Consider the following 21,073-nt stretch of genomic DNA (forward strand, 5'->3'; position numbering starts at 1 on the left):
AGTAAAGTGCTGGGGAATGAGTGGCTGAGTCAGCTCTGAGCAATTTCCCACCTTCAGAAATAATACCAATTAATCACCTTGTTCAATTGAACACTGAAGTGTTAAGTCATAGTAATAGGCACCTTAAGAATATGCACAGTGCCAGATGTTGCCTGAAGGAGACCAAGAGCATGAAAGAAGAAAGTAAGAATAAAGGCACAGTAGGATCACAGGGGTGGCTGGTTCGGCTTTGAGGCTGCTACCTTCATGCACATGGAGGACTATGTCAAACAAAGGGATGAGAGTTATAAAACAGGGATAGTTTTGAATTATCTAACTTTTAGGATGTTCCACTACAAATTGCTTCTGGCCTTTTGTATGAAGCTTTTCATTACATTTTAACAGATTTACTACGGGTGGTGATAGTGCTAAATGTTTCACTGCAAGGTGGAATTAAAATTTTGGAGATGATATACTGTACTGAAATGAACAATGACAAACAAACAGGAATTAATCAAATTAATTTAAATTTTCTACCTTAGCAAACATTTGCTGAAAGTCTTTATATAATTGTTTTTAATGAGACTGCAATTGTTGTAGATGGAATCCAGTGTGCAGCAGGCATTCAAAAAAAAAAAAAAAAAAAAAAAAAGTGTTCCATGAAAATATGTCTCTAAAAAATGTATTAAAAATCAAACAAACTACAGTGCACATGACATGTACAGAACCCTCTATCCCTTCTGCTTTCTGCAGAAGATAATGCTGCAATATCAGTATATATTTTCATATTAATTAAAATCACAGTATCACACAGTATCACAGTCTCGTGCAGGTTGGAAAGAACCTTAGAGATCATCGAGTCCAACCCCCGGGATTCAAGCCCCTGTGTAGCAGAGCGGCACTTCTACCACTTGCGCCACAGGGGGGGATTCGAACCCAGGCCTCCAGTGTTGCAGCATGGCATTCCTACCACTGCGCCACTGGGGCACACTCCTCTCAAACTTTCACTTTTTTTGAGTGAGATTTTTGCCTTTTGCTCTCTGTTTTGTAATTAATTAGTTCCAATCATCTCGTAGATAAAATCGTATCAGAGGTGAAAGAATAGATAAGTGATTTTCCTGAATGCATTCACTGGAAGCAGCTCTTCATAAATCCATTCATTTATTTGTTTAGAATGAGAACATGGATTTGAAAGTACCAAACCTTAGTTTACTTAGGAAACGGCATCTTTCCATTACAAAACAGGATCAACATTCCTATTTGGATACTAACATTCTCTAACATAAAGAACATATATATGATCTCAATTAAGCCATGAAAGAGGAATACAAGCAGACAAGTTTTTCATAAGCATTCAGATTTATTGTCGTTTAGGAGTGCTGTTGCCAAAACCAGCAAATGCTTCAGAGCCTGAATCCAGCTGGTTTATGTACAGGTACTCTGTATGTTTGCAGAAATACTAGCAATGTGGTGTTGTTTGTTTGTTTTTGCCTGGAAATTGAGAACTTTTAGTATAAGGATTTGGTGTGAAAAGAATATATATAGATTGATCATAAATGAAAAAATTAATATGATAAAGTAATGACTGCATTCACAACCCAGCAATTTTTCAGTGACAGCACTTCTTGGCTCTGTCAAAAAAATATATATATAATAATAGTAATAATTTTCAGGATGGGTGGCATAAAATTCTTACAAAATATTGGAATGCTCTTTAATGATGGTAATAAATTACTATAAAACTTATTTGATTACATAGAAGTAGTGCTGTAATGTGTTTTGCAGTAATCCTTCCATATCAGTGTGTGGAAAAAAAAAAAAAAAAAAAAAAAAAGACCATAAAAATAACCTTTTTGGCTATGGAGCTTTCAAAGAGGATTATGTGGATGTAATATTTTCTGGTACACAAAAGTCCAGACTGTGAAAGTATTCTCTACAGATGCCTGATATTTCTTTGTGTCTTGACTGCTTTCTGTGTTGGATTTAATGGCCTCTTTTTATGTGGATCTCTGAAGTTTTTTCATACTTGGTTTGTTGTTTTTTTCCTACTTTGTGTAATGGCTGTAGACTCCCTACAGAACTAACTGTAAATATCTGTGTTGAATCCAATCTATTAAATTTCCTGAGTAACATGTTCTTCCCCAGCTTGTGCAGATGAATAGCAGTCACATGCTCAGAAAAAAGCACATGTGTATAACTATAAACACGTTTGTTCTCTTGTAAGTCAGTCATGCTGGTCTGTAGTTGTTAGGAAGCACTTGTGCTATCAGTTGCAAGTAATTGAACTTTTGGATAAACTTTTTTAGTATGCACATAAAGAAATACTTCCTAATGAGTTGTTTATATATATACATATATAATATATATATATATATAACAAATAATAAATATAATAATAAATATAATATATATAATGTATATAGTAAATATATATATATATAATAATATATCTAATGTCTGTCTGTAGCCCAAGTAATTTGATATGATACAGGAACAGGAAGTAGATGCTACTGCATAGTACACTACCTTCACTGTATTTGAATAAATTCAGCGTTGAAAATCCAGCAGACTATTATGTCCGACACACAGTGGAATGTATTTTATGTCTGCTCTTGAGATGTCTGGGATTTTTCTGCTTCTCTTTTAAAGGAAGCTAATTAGCCTCAGGACAGAGGATGGAACCATACCCATGCTGTTCCCACAGGTTATCTCTGTGTATAGATTCTTCTTTATAAGTGTGCAGAAAAAGGTAACCTATATCTTGTAGAGCTCCCTTAAATGCAGAAATTGGCATTTTTATTGTTTCTTCTCTCCAGTGCCACAGAGCAATTTGGTATTTCAAATAGGCCTGAGGGTAGGAAAAATATCAGTAATTACAGTTCTGTTGTATGCACCTATCACCTTAAGTGAAGTACAGAAACGGGTGGAAACAATAATTCCTAAAGCTTACTCTTTTGAGGCTTCTCTTGTAAAATTGTATGTTTATTTCAGGTTTCAATATTTCCATCATTGTTTTTATGGACAATGGGAATATTTAAAAAAAAAAAACAAAACTATAAACAATGTTCAAAGATAAATAATGATTCATTTTTTGTTCCAGAAATTTGTCTCTGTATAGATGATAGAGTGTATTCTCTATAAACATTTGATAACTAATAAGAAGCTCATCGTACACAAATAATATTTTTCCTTGTATGTTCATTTTGCAGTATTTTAAATCAAAGAGATAGCAATCCATGTCAGTGAGTTCTGGTGAAATGAGCAACAGTAAAATGGAAACTAATACTGTGGAGTGTTCAGGGCAGTTTTCAGATGCCTCAAAAGTGACCCAACAGGAGTCTTGGTTGGTAGGTACTCTTACTGTGCAGGTATTCATGGCAGCTTTTTCAGATGCTCTGTAGGTCAAGGTAGAGTGAAGCAATTTGTTCACTCACAAGTGTTTGATGTATGCTAATTTTCAGTCTTTTGGACTGTGAGGTGGAAGGTTTTGACTGACCTGTGGTCATTCTGTCTAGTTATATCTCAGGTCCTCAGTGTAATTATTTCTGTTTCCTAGCAGCTTGTATTAAAACAAATGAAGTCTAGAAAATATAGCATTATTTAAAAATAAAATAAAGCTAGAAGTATGTGTATGTAAACTGCTTCAGCATTTAGTCCACTATATATGCAGAGATCAGTGTTACATCAGGAAAAACTACAATCCAAATACATTTGATATGTAGTGAGGTGTGCAAACTCTCACATTTGTGGAACAGGAATATTCTCCTGCACTTCCTGCTAAAATACAAAGATATCTCATAGTGATGAAACTCCAAAAGCAGCCCACAGAAGTCAGTGAAGATTTATGTAGTCCATCTATCCTTTTATTCAGCTAATTCTTTCTTCTGACATTTCTACCTTTTTAATTATAGGGCTAGAGAAAACTGAGGAGTCTTTTTATCATCAGCTTTAAGAGACAAATAAAAGACCAAGACAGAAATATTTTGTTGGTCAATGTTGCTTTTGGAGTTGTTAGCATTCCACAGAAACTCAGAGATTAAAGTGGCAGAGCCTTGTAGCATGATGTCATGAATCAGGCTTCTAGTTTCACCCGTTTTGTTTTGTTTTGTTTTGTTTTGTTTTGTTTTGTACTGAACATGACTTACTTGCATTGGCATCATTCCGTACTGCTAACATATGAGCCAATTCACAGATCTTAATTCCTCTATTACTTTCTATGCCATGAATAATGTGCCCGTACATCTTTAGTATTTGACAATGTTCTGTTTCTCTTCCAGTCCTAAACAAGAAAAACAAGCAGAAATCACAATTAAATATTAATAGCATAGAATATGAGGGATGGTAAAATTATTCATTAGTTTTGTCTAGGAAAATAGAGATCTTTCTTCATTAGTCACAACTTTATGAATCAGTTGTTTGATGGGAAATTAATCTAATTGTTTTCTTCGGAAAAGCTGTTGTTTGACATTCTTTCATCTTGATTAAAATCCAGCTCTTCTAAATGCAAGAGAAACTGAAATTATTTCATAGGAATAGATGAAATTGACTACCCCTTCCCTATGTGTATGCTTAGTCAGGCAAAGAACAGAGTATTTTTACATGTTCATACAACAGTAGAACCCAATTGTATTAAAAAAAAAAAAATGAATGGAGAGTTCACTAAGGGTATGAAATAAGATCTTTCAATTCTTTGGCTACAACACACTCAGAAAATTAGTCATATCGAAAGTCCTAATTTACAGTGTGAATGTGACATCCTACTGTTATATGAAGTCATGGATTGTCTTAGCAGTGAGTATTTCTTCAGTTAGACTTCCAGATTGGAATCTGGACTAGACTTCCAATTTGGATCATTAAAAACGACTTGGGGATCTGAGAACTTCATTTCTCCAGTTCAGGTCTACTTTCTGTTGTGAATTTTCTAGATAGGAGTGTATGAATGTCAGCTTGCTTTGTGCTATTTCCAGTAATACTAAGTCTTCCTTTCCTGCCTTTCATTGTGCTTTGCAGCACATTACTCATTATGTTACCAGTCGCCAAAGATACAATGTAATTAACAACAACAGTTTGCATTAAATTAATTGCTAATAAGCATAGCTGTAGTTAAGTGGGATTTGATCAGATTTTAGATATCTTCATAAGAGGATTTGAGATTTTGCATGCCTTCTTAGGTTCTGGTGCTGTTGCACGGTGTTGTGAAATTGGGACCTTCTTTTTATTTATCTGAATTCCTTCATCACTCTTTACAGTTGACTAAGGGATGTACATAAATATGCATCCAGTTAGAGATTGCATTATATCATTAGCAGTTACCCTTCATTTCACATTTTCTCCTAATTGATATAGCCTTCGTGCTACCTTGTTTTGACATAGATTAACACTGAGTTGAGTTGAACATTATAAAATTACTTTTCCTCAGTCCTCTGTGTAGCAGCTGTTTGTCTGTGGGGGTTTGAAGCCTTCCATTGGCTATGTAGACTTTGTCTGTGACTTGCAATTTGCTGTGTGAAGAACTTCTTTTTTGTTGATTATCCAACGTGATTAGTCATTTCATACCTATCCACTTTTCACATGTCCTGCCATAAATTTATTTGTTAATCCTGAAATACCTTAATTTATTCAGTTGCGCCTTGTTTGGAAAACTTTTCCATGCTTTTGATAGTCCTCATTACCCTTTGGATTTTCTCTGTTTCTTAAAATTTCCTGCATACTATTTGTTATCTTGGCTACTGCTGAGTGTTTAGACGATGTTCCACAGAGCCACATATCATAATCCAAGAATTATCTCATTCTGACAACTCTGTGTCCATCCACTTAGCCTTATGATGTTCCACCATTCTTAACAGTCAGTCTTTGCCCTTTATATACCAGATAACACAGTAGCATTGCCAAACTGTCACCCAGCCAGCTTCTCTCAAGCAGAAAACATTTTTTGTAGGTTTTCTTCTGTTTATTATTGTGTGTCTTGAACATACATTAAAAACAGCTATAGATGTCCAGATCTGATGCCTCTTTGTTTTGTGTTTTTCTTCCTAGTGTGGAAATGATGTTTATCATTCTTCAGGCCTTAGATGCCAAATCTGCTTTAAGCACAAGATTATATGCTACATTACTGAATTGCTGTAATTTAGGCAGACACCATCTGATCCAGTTCTTCTTTCATCAAACTTATCTCAAGGATAAGTTAGTTTAATATTCTAGCCTACTGGACTACTTATCTGGTGTTGTTTTGTTTTGTTGTTTGCTTTGTGTTTTGGGGTGGGTTTATGTATGCGTTTCAAATAGAAAACCTATTTCTGATGAGTCACTTGTTGGAGTCACAGCATCTCCTGTTTCCTCCTCCCCTTGTTCTAATAAGTTGTTGCTACTGAAAGTGGTTTTGTCATTAGCACATGCTAGAGAAGTGTACAGCACTCATCTGGGAGAAACTTCTATTAGTTATTTTAAATACTTAAGAAGTTAAGCACGTCAACAAACATTACTGTCATATACAATATAAATTTTTCAGTAAGCATAATTTTTATGGAGCTTTGTGCATCTAAAGACCTTTAAAACTGTTTGTGATGTATTAGTATCAGAGACCACAGACTTAATGCTGCAATTCTTCGCTTCTAGCTTTTCCAGGCTGATAGGCTTTGAGGCTTTTTCCCTAATTGAAGAAAACATTGTATTCAGATTCTGTCATTGCTTCTTTATGCAAAGGGAAAAGCAGTATCAAGCTTTTATCTTTATTTAGATTGCAGTGTTGAGGCTAGAAAGAAATTGCTAATATAAAAACGACTGATTTCAGATGTATTTCTTTTTGGTACTTTTTATTTTACTCTTAAGTACTTCAAGAACAAAATGAAATTAATATTATTTAAATTATTTAAATATTTTTTTACTTTTTTTTGAAAAACTGAAGTTTTCTGCTGGATGAAAAATTTATATGGGATTTTGTTTCAGTTTGTCTCAAATTATTTAGATTCTAGATCTCATTGCAGTGTTTGATAGGCTTGGAGACTTAAGACATTAACAGTGCTAACACTGATAACTGTGAGCTACTTTAAAGACCTTATCAACAAATACTTATATTTTAGCTTTATAATTAAAAATAAGACAAAAAGGATACTTTATAATATAATACTAAGTAGGCTATATTTTGGACAATAATTTAGCATTTTATGTAACTGAGATAGCTGTAGTACTGTTGAGGCCTAAATTATCAAAGATCAGGGTTATTTCTAAAATACGGAATGTATTGTAAACAAAGGCTGCTCATTCTAAGCAAGTGTGTTTGAATTGCCTTTTGTTTAACAAAAAATAGACCAATCTCAAGAAACATGAGATCAGTCTAATCTCAAAAATGACTACGAAATTACAATAGGAATAAAATAAACATAAAATAGTGTGACTTGAAAGCAAGTTACATTAAGCACATCCTTTCACCCTGGTTCTCTGGTTGCTGTTGCTGTCCAAAGAAATCTGAAACAAGCCACTGAGCATGAGAAAAGAGCAAACAAATGGTCTGGTAGGCTAAAAATATCATTGCTATTATGTTTTCACTTTAATATGTTCACATAATTATTAAATTAAGATTTAAAACTTGTTTTTATAAGTCTTTCAAAATTTATCTTTTAGAAGAATGTAATAATTTGTAGCATGAGTTATGGCCTAATAATATGTTGTACTTTTCTTGCTGAAAGAATCCTTTTCCAAACTTTCCACTCTACATTTAATCTACTTTTTAACCCACTAAACTTACATGAACAATTATATTATGGGGAAAATGTCTCTTTGATGATGGTGTCTAAGCAGCCATCTTTGTTAGAAAGAGTATCTTTGCTAAACAGCTGCATAAACATTTGGGATACTATTGTTATCAGAGTTTTTTAAAAAACATAACTTGATGTATGAATTGATAGCCTAGGAAGAGAGTTTTAAATAGCATATAATACCCTAGCTTTATCAACTGTCATAGCATGTCTGCCTTGTACTTGATTTTCAAAACAGTATCTAAATGATAATATATATTGGTTACTGTACTAACAAACATCAGGAAAGTAATCTTTCCAAACTAGCCAAAAGCTAGGGGGAGATATTATAAAAGAGATATTATAAAACAATGAATATATTCTCACTCTTATTAGGGAAGATGATATTATTGTGGGTTGTGCTACTTACTACTTCACTTTTTTTTTTTTTTTTTTTTTTAATAATATCATTTTGAAAATTATTTATTTTGCAGTTCCTTCTCATGCTTTAAATTTACAATTCTGTTTATAAACTACAGCAAATCCCTTCCTTCTGTGTGCCCCATTATTTAGTGAAGAAATGCCTTCTCCTTTTAAAACGTGACAAAAATTATGCTGCAGAAAATCCTTGAATCCATAACTGCTTCTGCTTAATCATCTCTTCAGTGAACCTGGGCACGACCTTGCCATTATTCTTAGCATCCTAGCCCTGTCTGGGGATTGGTGCAGGAAGTTAAAGAAAAAATAAACTCAAATAAAGCTGTTCGTGTTTGTAACTCAGCAGAAAGCTGGTGTGAAATAGACTTCCTGGCCGAGGACTACAGTTAAAGGAGTGAGAGCATCCAGTTAACAGAGTTTATTGACAGAGCTTGATAAACTAGTCCACAAAGTCCTCCCAAACTGCCGCTCTGCTAAATTGAAAATCATGCTAATGACCTATTTTGTGGTGAAGGCAGGCCACATTCATCTGAAATTTTACAATGTTATACCTTGGCTATACTTCAGGTGGTGGCAGATGGTGCCAGAAATCTGATGGAAACTTTCTGGACATTACTTGGGCAATATTGGCTAACAGACAGAATTTTAAACTATGTGAAAGCTTCTGGAATTTTGGAAAAGCTAACATATGAATTATGCAAACGTATGCTCCTGTATATATATCCAAGTCAAAACTGAGTTTAGTCCCATGCCTCTCTAAGCATTATGATTTTAATACATTCCTACTGACTTTAAACTATATTTTGAACCCCTCTTCAGTTTTAAATAAATCTCAAATTTCTCTCATGTATTTCTTAGGCAAATATGAAGTAATACATGAAGTGGAGGGCATCTACCGTGGTTTTAATTCATAAAACTGAATTATTTGAAACATCATTAAAAGCTGTAAATGTCAACTAGTTCTTAGTTTTGCAGTTTTCATGACTCTAGATGTGAGAATAGCCTTATCTGTGGTCTTCTAGTACAATATTTTCTGTCTCTGACTGTTATTGTGCAAATTCAATTGTTTTGTGTACCTGCAGAAATTTTGCCATTTTCAGGTGTCTGGTTTTGGGACAGTTTGTACTGTATTATGTTTACTTTAATCAGCTCTTGTACCAATGTTAATGGTCTAATTTACAACCTTCATAGATTAACAGCTTTGCAGCAGTACCTTTTCAGTACTTTTATCTTCATAGCAAATTCAAAACTCCCTACTCTCACAAGTTGAATACTGTGAAGAGACATCCCTGAGGCTCCCTGATCTATGATACAACAGGCAATAGCAAAAAGAAAGATTATAAATGTTACCTTCTAACATTGCAAAGGCAGTTGGTATTTTTCTTACATATGAAAAAGTCAGCTCTAGAGAAACTTTGCTTGGGTTAGAAACTTACAAAAAAAAAAAAAAAAAAAAAGCTCGAAAAGCTCAAAAAGACTTATTGCTTCTCACCAAATGAATACTTTGTTATGATGGAATTGTCATTTTAGAAGGTTAGATTGTTTCTCATATGAGTTTTTGCTTGATATAGATGCACAATTTCATTTTTCACACTAGGAGATGTAGAGATTATTGTGTGATGTATAATCAAATTCATTAGAAACTTGTTTTAAGGTTTGCGTTTGAGTAAAGAAAATGTGTGGGAGATGCTAAGATGCTGCTGTAACATTCTCTCAGTTGAGGCACTGTTATGTGTTCATTGCCTTAGCATCTGACTATGTAATTTTTTTTTTATTTGAAATACAAAGAGCAGATTCCCACTCACCATTATTTTGGTTGTATTTCTCATGGATAGACTTGAAGAATACGGTGTGCAAGTAGCTCTGAAGTTGCTGAACTTCATAGCCCTTTACACTATTTAGCAAATTAGTCTTATAATATCAAACTATATTCAAGCTTCTATGTTAGAAATTGTGTTAATTCTTTAAGCTTTTGTTCCTCTTGTTATAGAAGAGCATCTGGTAAATGAAAAGAATTTATAGTAATTGTGCCAATCTCTTGAAAACATTATGAGTAACAGAATGAAGTATGGTACATAATAGAATCATGGAATCCTAGAATCGTTTGGTTTGGAAGGGACCTTATCACTATCAACCTTCAACCCTTCTGCCATGGGCAGTGACACATCCCACTACAACAGGTTACCCAAAACCCCATCCAGCCTAGCCTTGAACACTTTCAGAAACTAAGGAGTTGTGTGGGTTTGAGCATAAGGTTTGCCTTGGTGATATTCTGCCTGCTCAAACAAAGGGATCTAGATGTATGGCAGGGTTGCTGTGGTTTCTGTAATGTAAGATCCTGCTGAGGCTATACATTTGGCATACTTTTAAAATTACACTGCTGAGCATGCTCTAAGTGTGCAGTGTATTTTTTGTGTGTCACAGCTCATGAAATTGTTGGCAGCACTGAGGATGGAAATTATATTTAGTTAAAACTCTTGGACATTGCCAATTTTTGAATCTTTTATGTTGCAAACTGTTGTGCTTAGTCGTGAAGCTGAGCAGAAGAATTAGCAAGATGTTACAAGTCTCAGTATACATATTGATGGATGATTTTGAATGGGAAATAAATAAGTACTTTTCCGTCTACATTTTTGCAGATTCCTGCTACCTATTCTGAAATAAATGATCTTGACTCTTTTCATGTATGAAAATATTTGATAGCTTTCAAAAGACTGCAAACTCAGGTTGCTTTTGCTCAAGACTAAACTTGGCAGATAAATTCTAAATATGTGTATATACATATCAGTATTGAAAAAAATATGTAAATGTGCCTATTATGATCTTCGAGGTCAGTAAAGTAACTAAGCTAATACCAGGGCATGTTGTTATACATAAAACCATATCGTTTTCCTGATTAAAATAATAGTTATGTTCTGACCTTCTCCATGAAGGATGTGGAGTACAACATATGTAAACTGAAATGTCATAAGAATTGTGCAATTATTTAAAATACAGATGCATAACACTTCTATGTTGATAATGAATAGTAGTTCCTAATGATATTGTATGGGCTTTTCACAGAATTATCACAGCGTATTGGCAAAAAAATAAATAAACAACACTCCTCTCAGTTTTGCCAGTGAGGTTCTCAGCTCTTATTTTTTCCCTCTATTATTATCTTCCTTTTTTTTTTTTTAGTAGTTAAAAGAACATACATTTTTGAGGTCCATAACTATATTACATATTGTTACTGCAATATCAATGACCAGTACAATAGTATCCAACATTACTGGCAAAAGTTCGTGACTAGAAGATCATAGCGAGGACTTCATGCTGTGGTAAGATCGAATAATTTTTTATTTTTTTTTTTCAAAGATAGTATGATATTTTTTTCTGTCTGACCAGTATCCTCAAAAACAGTTGTGAGACCTTATTTCTGATCAGTATTGTTTTTATGTACACCTACTCAACACATTAGCAAAGTATAAAAAAAATTATCAAGTGTTGGGGCTGATGTAGTAATTGCTGCAAGCTGAATGTTATCATAGAATTAAGGTTGGAAAAGACCTCTAAGATCATGTAGTTCAAGACACATTGTACAAGTTAAATGTGTGAAACTGGTTCACTGAGATTTCCATTCAGTCCCAAATTGGCACTTTGTTTTGAACAAATAAACAAACAAAGAACCTTAAATTGGCACTTGTCCTAAGTGCTGACAGTATTGAGATGGTGAACACTCCTTCCCTCAAGTGAAGTCTCACAAGCTCACTCACACATTCAGGCTGAGGCTCTGGATTCAAGCATACAGAAAGTTCATATTTCTCTTAGATAAGTGTGCTATGGTTCTATATGTTGGGGATGCTGGAGAAAAAAGCCTTCTCCTTCACCTTGCTCTTTTCCCCTGAGTAATTTAATATGAGCTACAAGCCTGTTATAAACAGCAGTGTTTGCAACAGCTTCTAACCTCCTATACTATTACTCTAGCTTAGGGTTACCAGACTGTCTCCACTGCATGTTTCATATTATTGACAGACTTTCTTTTCTGAAAATTGTGAAGTGTTGTTAAAGAACTTGCCATATTTAACATAGAAAGCAGTCTAGGCATACTGAAAAATCCTGAACTTCTTCAGAAGAATTGCATTTATCATCCCTTGTAATGCAAGAAATATTTAACGTATACTGGGCTCCAAATTGAGTCCTTCTAGCAATTTTCTTTGCCCTTATTTCTTCAGTTACTTATGTTTTTGATGCTATAAATTCCTTTTTTTCTTCTTCTTCTTCTTTTTTTTTTCCTTTTTTTTTTCTTTTTTTTTTTTTTTTTTCTTCTTCTTTTAAATTGTAATGGGATAAACAAATGACAGATATAATTCCACATATTTATCCTCTGGGTTGGTGGAAATGGAATAGTGGATGGCATTTTGCAATTATGCTACTGTCCAATTTAGATTTTATATGGAGAAAAGCAATACAATATTTCATTAGGAATAAATATACTAGTGTTAAGTGAGTGGAGGGAAAAAATTATGAGGAAATGAAATCCCCATGAAAGTCTGTAAAACTCATTCACCCTCAAAAAGCATTTGCAGTGTACCAATGTGTTTAGGTAGCAGCCTTGACATTTCATGAAGAAGTTAAGGGATATTCTTTCTTTGGCCATAACAATTGTAGAGAGATGTTAATCACTACCATGATAAAGCAGCTAAGCAAACTTTATATTTCAGATAAGATTGTAATACAGCGATGTCAGCAGATTTTGTGACTTCCAGCAGGGCCTTGTAGAAGGTGCTAGATGCAGCTGTTTGTCCAAGTCAAGTAAAAAGAAGTGTTTGCCTGTATCTCTTGCTGTTTGTTGGTGGCATCAAGGTGTCCAGCTCTCATTTTTGTGGGGCACTGGAATGTCTGCTATGTTTTACTGAGCTTATGACTATGCATAACTAAAGAGTACCTTGTACATGAGTCACTGATGCACAAAATATTCCCACTGAATTTTATGTAAAAAAGCAAAATAATAAAGGAACTGATGAGTTTAGAAAGGAAGATTATTCCAATTAGCAAAATGATTGGAAGTATATTGATTGATTAATTTAAATCCTATCTGTGGAATATGGTGTTTGAATGTGATATATATGAAGAGTTACTGCCCTGGATTTTTTGATCCCTTGCTTTGAGAATTAAATGCAAAGGCCTAACTCTCTGTCTCAAGGCTGGATACAAATCCTCGTGAACCTGCTCCTGTAAAATTGTCTTGTCAGTTTCCCCAAGCATTTAAAACTTTCAGCAAGGCCAAATTCACAAATCCCACCCCTTAGCCTTCTGTTTCTGTGCTGATGCTACATGCAGAGTTAACCCACATGAAAATTTAGTAATGCAAATCTTTTCCAAGCCTTCCTATAAATCTCTCTCTTCCAGTGCCATATAAAATTTGTTGACAGAAGATTAAATGCACAGTTTTTGGATGCTAGCTAGCCATTATATAAAATAATCAATCATAAATATTCCCTTTCATTCCAAAAGACTTAAAACACATTCTATGTTGAAATGTTTTACAAATATTTGATATTTATTTAGCATACAGCTTAAAATTGATATGCGCACAGCCCTAATGAGACTTTCTACCCATCTCAACAGTTACAACAATTTGTCCTGCAGTAGGACTGCAGGAAGAGAGGAAAGTCTTCCTCCTGGTCAATGAAAGTCTATGACTAAGTGGTGCAGACTAACCATGAGTTAATTTCAACACCAGACAAAGCAATTAGACCATTGATATATCTATGTGGGAATGTGTGAGGTATTTTGTGAGGCAAAAGATGAAGTTGGGGGAGCACTGGAGCCTTCTTCAAATTATTTTCCAGTTTCATTTTACTTAAAATTTTAATAAAAAGTAAAGGTGAAACCCAAAACCTGAAGTAGTGAAAATGTACATGTACTGAAATGTCAGGGAATGTGTCTGTGGTTGCCTTGTCAATGAAGGATGTAGCACACTGTGCAGGGAGCTAAATGAGGTGGGACAGTGCTTTTGGGAACTTTGGGACCACCCGTGCTAAGCAGCTACTGAATCTGAATCTTCATTCTGGTGTGGTTTTTTTTCATCTAGGATTATTTTATTAAGGGTAAAAGATTACTTCTCTCATCAGTTCTAAGTAGGCATTTTGAAAATAATTTATAGAGTCTCAGCTTGGTTAGTTGCCATTTGCATTAGGTTTTTCCTCCAGTCATTATCAGTGTCCAATTAGTATTAGAGGGTGTTTAGCTTCTGTCAGTTAACCATGGCTTTATTGACATACTATCAAAATTTGCCAGAATCTCTAACTGAAACTGCTGATAGATTTTCCAGTTTTAATGAACTCATTATGAAGAGGTATCATGGTAACTACTTCCTGTGTCAGTAGACTCAGCTGCTGTTTCATCCTGATGCTTTGAACTTCATATAGTACCATGGCTTTCAGCTCTTTGATTTATAGGTGACTTCAAAATGTAACTTTGTCTGTATCTATATTTAAGTTCAGTTTTATTTTCAGACTTATTTTCTCTGTAATTGAAAGCTGTGATGGCGCTCTAAGGAGAATGTTTACATAGGAGAGCCAACTTGCCATAATTTCAGCATTTCTTTTCCTTGAGACATCAGTTACACTGCACAATATGTAGCAGTTTTTCTTTTTAAATTGGGATTTCATCTTATCATCTAATTATTACTAATTTAGAAAGTAATTAAAATTAATTTGAACATAATATTAATGATTTTTCACATAAATCATCTGAATAACAGGAAAAGTTGATGTTATTTTTCATCATTAAATGCTCACTTTAATTGTTTGGTTTCTCATTTTCATTTTGTTATGCTTTTCAAATCACAGTAACAAAATATATGAACCAAAACACATAGCTTTTAAAAGATTGTTTCCTTAAAATAAATAAAAAATGCACAGGGTAGATATAAACTCTGTTCCTATTAAATAGGATTGTTTGATTGAATTTATTTTTCAGTTGTTTGTTTGCTTAGAGGATGCATATCAGATGTTTTACATTGATTTCCTAATTATCACTGTTCAGTGCTTCTCGGATTAAAAAAAAAATGTATACAGAATATACAATATGTGCATGCAGTAACATAGGATAAAAACAAATGACATATGGAGAATTATGGTAACTCATGGAAGTCTCAATTCAAGAAATTACTATTTTGTGGATGCTCACTACTGTTTTTGAAAAACAGTATTTAGGTTAATATTTTCCTCTCTAAGAAGCTGATAAGGTCATAAAGAGAGAAGGTTGTCACAGAATCATGGGGGTTGGAAGCAAGAGGTCATTGAGTCCAATCCCCTGCTAAAGCAGGTACCTTATAATAGGTTACACAGATAGGTGCCCATATGAATCTTGAGCAGAGACGGAGACTTCACAACCTCTCTGGGCAACCTGTTCCAGTGCTCCATCACCCTTACCATGAAGAAGTTCTTCCACATGCTACTACAGAACTTTCTATGCACAGGATTTAGGCCGTTACTCCTTGTCCTATTGCTATGCACCACCGATACATATTTAGTTTCTATTCAATTTGTGTTCTAAATAATAGAAACGCTCTAGGATACCAGTCAGTTAGTTTATCTTAATGCAAGTCTAGAAATGCAGTCCTTCAGCTTCTTTCATCTTGTATACTTTTGTGTGTAAAAGGGTATTACAGTAAAAGATGCAACCATTGCTTCCTGCCATAGTCAGTAATTTGACTACTTGCTGTTAAAGTAGAAAAACATAAAATAAATTTATAAAATGCCAGCCCATTATGTTGTAATTTATTTTGTCCGCTTCTATGGCTTGCTTTCAGAAGTCATAACATGTTGGTAGATGAGTCTACTCTTTAATTAGACCAAAGTAACTTAAAATTTGTGAATACTATTTTAGTATAACACAAGTAATTTAAAAAGTATATAAACATGTCAGATTAAGATTGGTAGTTAACTGTATATAATTTGAAAGGCTGTGTGTAGGAGTTGTGAATAGTCTTGCTGCTGCTCAGTGTTGCCCTTTGCTTGCTGACAAATCTAAATATCAGAAATCTCTTCCCATTTCAGCCTTCCATCCCTGTTCTCCCTAACTGAAGTAGACCTTTTTCAGGGGAAAGAATGCCTAAGCCGCATATGTTTAGGGCTGAAGAGGAAAAATATATATCTATTCCTTCTCCAGAGTTTTAAGATAAATGTGAAGTGATTCTCCTCATGCTGATTTAACTGAGATTCTTCTCCTGTGACTGCAAAAGTGTTAAACATCTCAATCCATGTTTTCATAGTCTAATATAGCATATTGGTTTAAATACTTAATGATGACAACAACAAAAAAAGAAACCTAGCAAGCAACCTGTGTTAATGCTGGAATGTACACAGTCAATAATATTCTAATAATTGATAATAATGCCAACTAAAATGCTGTATCCACAGGAGACCAATCTTTTTACTGCTGTTGTGAACTGTGTGATCTGCAAAGCTACACGTTGTGAAAACTCACAATTATTTTAGAGGTTTCAGAACTAGGTTTAAGTGGGCATCCTCCAGTACGTCCATGTTTTTAAGTTGCCCATGTCTGTTTCATGTGTTTTTAAATCATTCTCATCCTTCTCATCCCTTCCTTCTCTCTCTCTCTCTTTTTTTCTTTTATCCATCCGTTGTCACATCATGCATTCTTGATTACAGTGTGTGTAATCATTACCACCGTGTGAAGGCAATTCCCCACATCACCAGGTATGGTGCCACATTTCTCTGTAAACATTTATGTGTGTTTTAAAACTTATTTGTTTTGTGCACTGTTATAGTGAGATTCTTTTTGGTTAGCCTCATTTCTCTCTCTCTCTCTCTTTTTTCTTTTTTCCCCTTTTCCATTAGATATAAATTACTATTCCTGCATCTTTGTTGTTTGTGTTGGGTTGTTTTTTTTTTGATTGTCCATTGGTCATGGCCTGAACCCTATAAACTTCTGAGTGGTTTAACAACTGCTATGGATTTTCATTTTGAATTGCTCCTAAGCTGCTCAGTTAGTGTTTATTGCTTTTATTGTGATTATGAACAGTTTATGTTAAATGCTTGATACTCAACTGCAATTGTAAACACTGATGAATAAACAAAAATTATTATTTTTTTTTTTCCCTAATGGTTGGAGCTCTGTGTATCCAAACTGTCATTCATCAGTATTTCTGTGGCTTTCAGAAGCATGTTAGGTACAGAATAGTATATGGCTTGCTGACTTTCTTTTTGAGAATGTAGCAAGAACTTAAGGCTACTCACTTAGATGCATATTTTTATGACTTCCTAGTATGTTTCTAGACATCACTGGCTTATAGCTTGATTAGCCTGTTCACTTCTGCACTTTAACAGAAAAAAAATTTCATAGAGCAAATAAAGTATTGTTGGTGATGGTGGAAAACTGTCTTGCAATCTCTTTAAAAACAAAAGTTTACATAATTAACGAGTATGCATTTATGAGCTTGAAGGGAAGGGAAACAAAATCTTGTACATTGAAAAGCTTTCTTGTGTTATGACTATTTCAGGTTTCTTCAGTTGTCTTGAGATCTTCCATTCTTATGTCGTGCCTCTGCTACTGTTTAACAGCATAATCATTTGCACTGTGTGTAAACAGAATTTATGTTCTCCTTAAGTTCCTCTTTTGCTAAAGGAGGTTGGTAGTAGGTGTTTTGTCTTTTTTCCAAAATTGAGATTGTAAAATGATGAAAAGACTAATCTGTGTGCAACTTTTTCTTGTATTGTGTGGTAACATTGAACTTAGTGAGGCTGATCCCATGGAGCTTACAGAGAGGTATTTAGGGTGTGCATTGCCATTAATAAGATGTGATCTTAAATAGTTGGAAGCTGTGGTTTCATAGCATTTAGCCTCCAAGGTATATTACTGTGAGGTCAAGCCTAAATGAACTATCATTTCTTTCCTGTTATGTTCCAACCTGTATAATTATATTACCTTAATGGATTTTCCCTATTATTAGTGAAGTAAAAGATGGGAGATATTAAATTAGATATTAATTGCCTCATTTAAGCCAATGTATAAGGATCATGGCTCAGTTATGGTTGTCACATGGTATAATAGCTTTGTTGTGACTGCTGTAAAATCACATTTTGCAAAAGTAAAAATGTAATTTGGTTTAAAAGAATTAAAAATTGATTTGTTTTGAACAGTGTGCTTCCTAGAGAAGGAAGATCTGGCAATGTTTAAATAACTGAAGATGCATAGAATGGATGAACAAGTAGTTGAGTGACTGGGTCTTATCCTGCTGATGAGCTCACTCAGTGGTTTTGCAGCATTCTTGTAGAGTAGTTGAGGCAATTTGGCATTTTAAGTACTCAAGTCACAAATCTGCACAGCATGTCCATCCTACATAAACTAAGATTTAAATCTGCTTCCAAATTGACAGGTTCCACTTTTAGAAGGGTTTTGTGGTTCCAAGATCACTTTTTAAGTTCAACTTGCTCCCTTTTTGATATTTAAGGATCTTATGATTCCAGAAGCCTTTGTTTTCTTTGTTTTTAGTGTAACCTTTAGTTTGTCTAACAAAATTCAGTAAACTTTAGTACTAAGAATCTTTTGGGTAGTGAAGATACAGTGAAAGGGGAGAACAGGATTTGAGTGAAATACATAATCCTTCTGGAAACAGTCTGAAAACAAACAGCAGAGCCTCATCTTGTAAAACTGCTTATGAAGGTGCTAATAATTATAAGCTTAGAATGCCTTATAATTCATATTTGTACTTGTTTATTAAACAGTGTATTGTTGATATCTTGGGTTGTGTAAAAGTATCATTACAATATAAAGTACCGAGATTACAACTTTTTTTTTTTGTTTGGTTGGTTTTTTGTTTGTTTGTTTGTTTCATAGATCATTAAAAGTTTGACAGAGGATTTTCTTGCAAGGCTGATTTGGATTTATGCAGAACACATTTGGTTCTAAATCAAGCAAACAGGATTCCAAATGCTTAACTTAAACAAATATATCTAGTTTCGTTCATGAAACAACTGGAAATTTATATACTTATAATTTTGTGTGAAACCAAGAAATCAAATCTATTTGCAATTTTATTTAATAAAGAAAAATATTCAAGTTTCAGTTAAAATTTTCTTGTGGCTGAATTTGAAATACACAGCAAGTATGAATGTTTGATAGCATTAAATGCAGACACTGAATCACAGTGATCAGATGTTCTCTATTAACAAGAAGCATCTTTTAAAAAGATTAATTTCTGTAACTCAAGGGAACCAATCCCTTTTGTTCTGGAATTTAATTGAACAATTCACTTCTGGCACTCTACTGTAATGGACAAATGCCAGAGGATAGAAACAAAGGGCACCATGTTTCAGTAAATCTAAACAATAGATAAATGATATTCAAAGTCAATTTAAATGTCGTTCTTGTTCTTTTCAAGTCTAGTCCTGGTTCTTTGGAGATCTTAATTAGTGTTTGTTAGCAAAGACTGGGAAGAGAAATATGTCCCCATTTGAACAGTACATGTTGCTCCCCTGCACTGCTGCAATTAGGCTGGACAAACTTCATGTACCTTTTGACTCTGTTTCTTACAGTTTTAATTTCAAGCAGTTTATTAATTGAGAGTAAATTTCTTGTGTCTCAATGTATTCCTGTGAGTCTTTGATAATTGGAATAGTCCCTTTATTTCCTTTTCCATCTGTATGAGCTACCTAGGAGCATTCTGCAATAGACTGAGGTATTGAATGTTTCTTCTTTTCAGCAATGTAACTGCAAATGAAAACAAGATAGTCTACCAAATACTAATTCCTAAACTTGTCTTTCCCACAGAGGTTATTTTTTGCATATTGCTGTATGGAATACTGGAGTGATGAAGTTTCATGCATGATACCCCTGGAAGTCTTAGAGCATGGGCAAAGATATCTGCATCCAAGGCCCCAGGTCTCTTATTCCTCAGTGAGACACTGCTTCTTTCAGTAATAATTAACATTTTAAGACAAGAATCATGCCATGGGTGTTTGTTATTTGTAATTTCAAGTCATTTCTGAAGGAACTGGTTAGTGGCAGGATCAACATGAATAAAAATTTATTGTAGAAGAATATGCCATCTTCTTACACTCTCAGTATTCACTCTGCGCTGATGGTCCTTTTAAATCTGCTACATTTTAGGGTTCCTGATTTCCTCTTTACTTAAAGATGCATCAAGCCACAAGACTGCCTCTTCAACTGCTTTGCACATAACCTCAATTTCTGTTTTTTCTAGTGTTATGCTGAAACCACCCTGGCATTGTAATTGGACTTGTCAGTATAAATGCTACTCGAGAGCAGATGAAAACCTTTCTCCTGAAATGCTTTGCTTGAATTGCTGTATAGTTGAGAGGTAGTTTTCAAATCATCAAACCTTCCAAAATAGAAATTCTGTTATTTTAGTTTCTTTTATTTAATGTCTTAAATACAATGTATTTATTTTTCAGATATTTCATTCCCCCCAGAAAAGCATAGCTATACTACCTAAACAAACCCAAACTTTTTTTCTTAAATATTAGTATATATTTTTAAAATAGAAAAAAAATGGCACATATAGAAATAATACAAGTGGGGCACATGTATTCTCAGTGGTATAGTATTTGCTTCAAATAAATAGCAAATTGGCTTCAGATTAAAAAAAAAACCAACAAAAACTAGGCAAGAAATTACTGAGACTTTTAAATGAAGACAAATGTATTTGTCAGTAGTTTGAGAAAAGAATATACCAAAATTTACTGAAGAATATGAACAAGAGCATGCATAGCGGAGAAAAGGTTTCAACTGGTAATTCGACTGACAACTACAGGATGAAAAGAAATTGTAATACTTAGATATGCACATGAAGGATACAATGAAATTGTGACCATAAATGTGCTGAGGGGGATTTCATGTAGGATCTTGGGTCTAAACATTCATACTGTTATTCAAACTTTTACCATCAT

At 34.0% G+C, this 21,073-nt stretch overlaps 1 protein-coding gene across 6 annotated transcripts in view; it reads left to right on the forward strand.

Moving 5' to 3' along the window:
- CCSER1 (coiled-coil serine rich protein 1) overlaps nt 1–21,073 on the forward strand; it is a 562,640-nt gene that overhangs the window by 453,213 nt on the left and 88,354 nt on the right. For 2 of the 6 annotated variants that reach the window (XM_085545028.1, XM_085545030.1), the window contains one exon: nt 16,814–16,861. The exons of the other annotated variants lie outside the window; for them this stretch is intronic. In XM_085545028.1, the coding sequence (XP_085401154.1) occupies nt 16,814–16,839 (26 nt within the window). In that variant the 3' untranslated portion in view covers nt 16,840–16,861. The remainder of the gene's footprint in view (nt 1–16,813; nt 16,862–21,073) is intronic. 6 annotated transcript variants of the gene reach the window in all.

This window comes from Coturnix japonica, chromosome 4 (genome assembly GCF_054131305.1).
Source record: "Coturnix japonica strain WE chromosome 4, WE-NBRP24, whole genome shotgun sequence".
In the NCBI taxonomy this organism is placed as follows: Eukaryota; Metazoa; Chordata; class Aves; order Galliformes; family Phasianidae; genus Coturnix; species Coturnix japonica.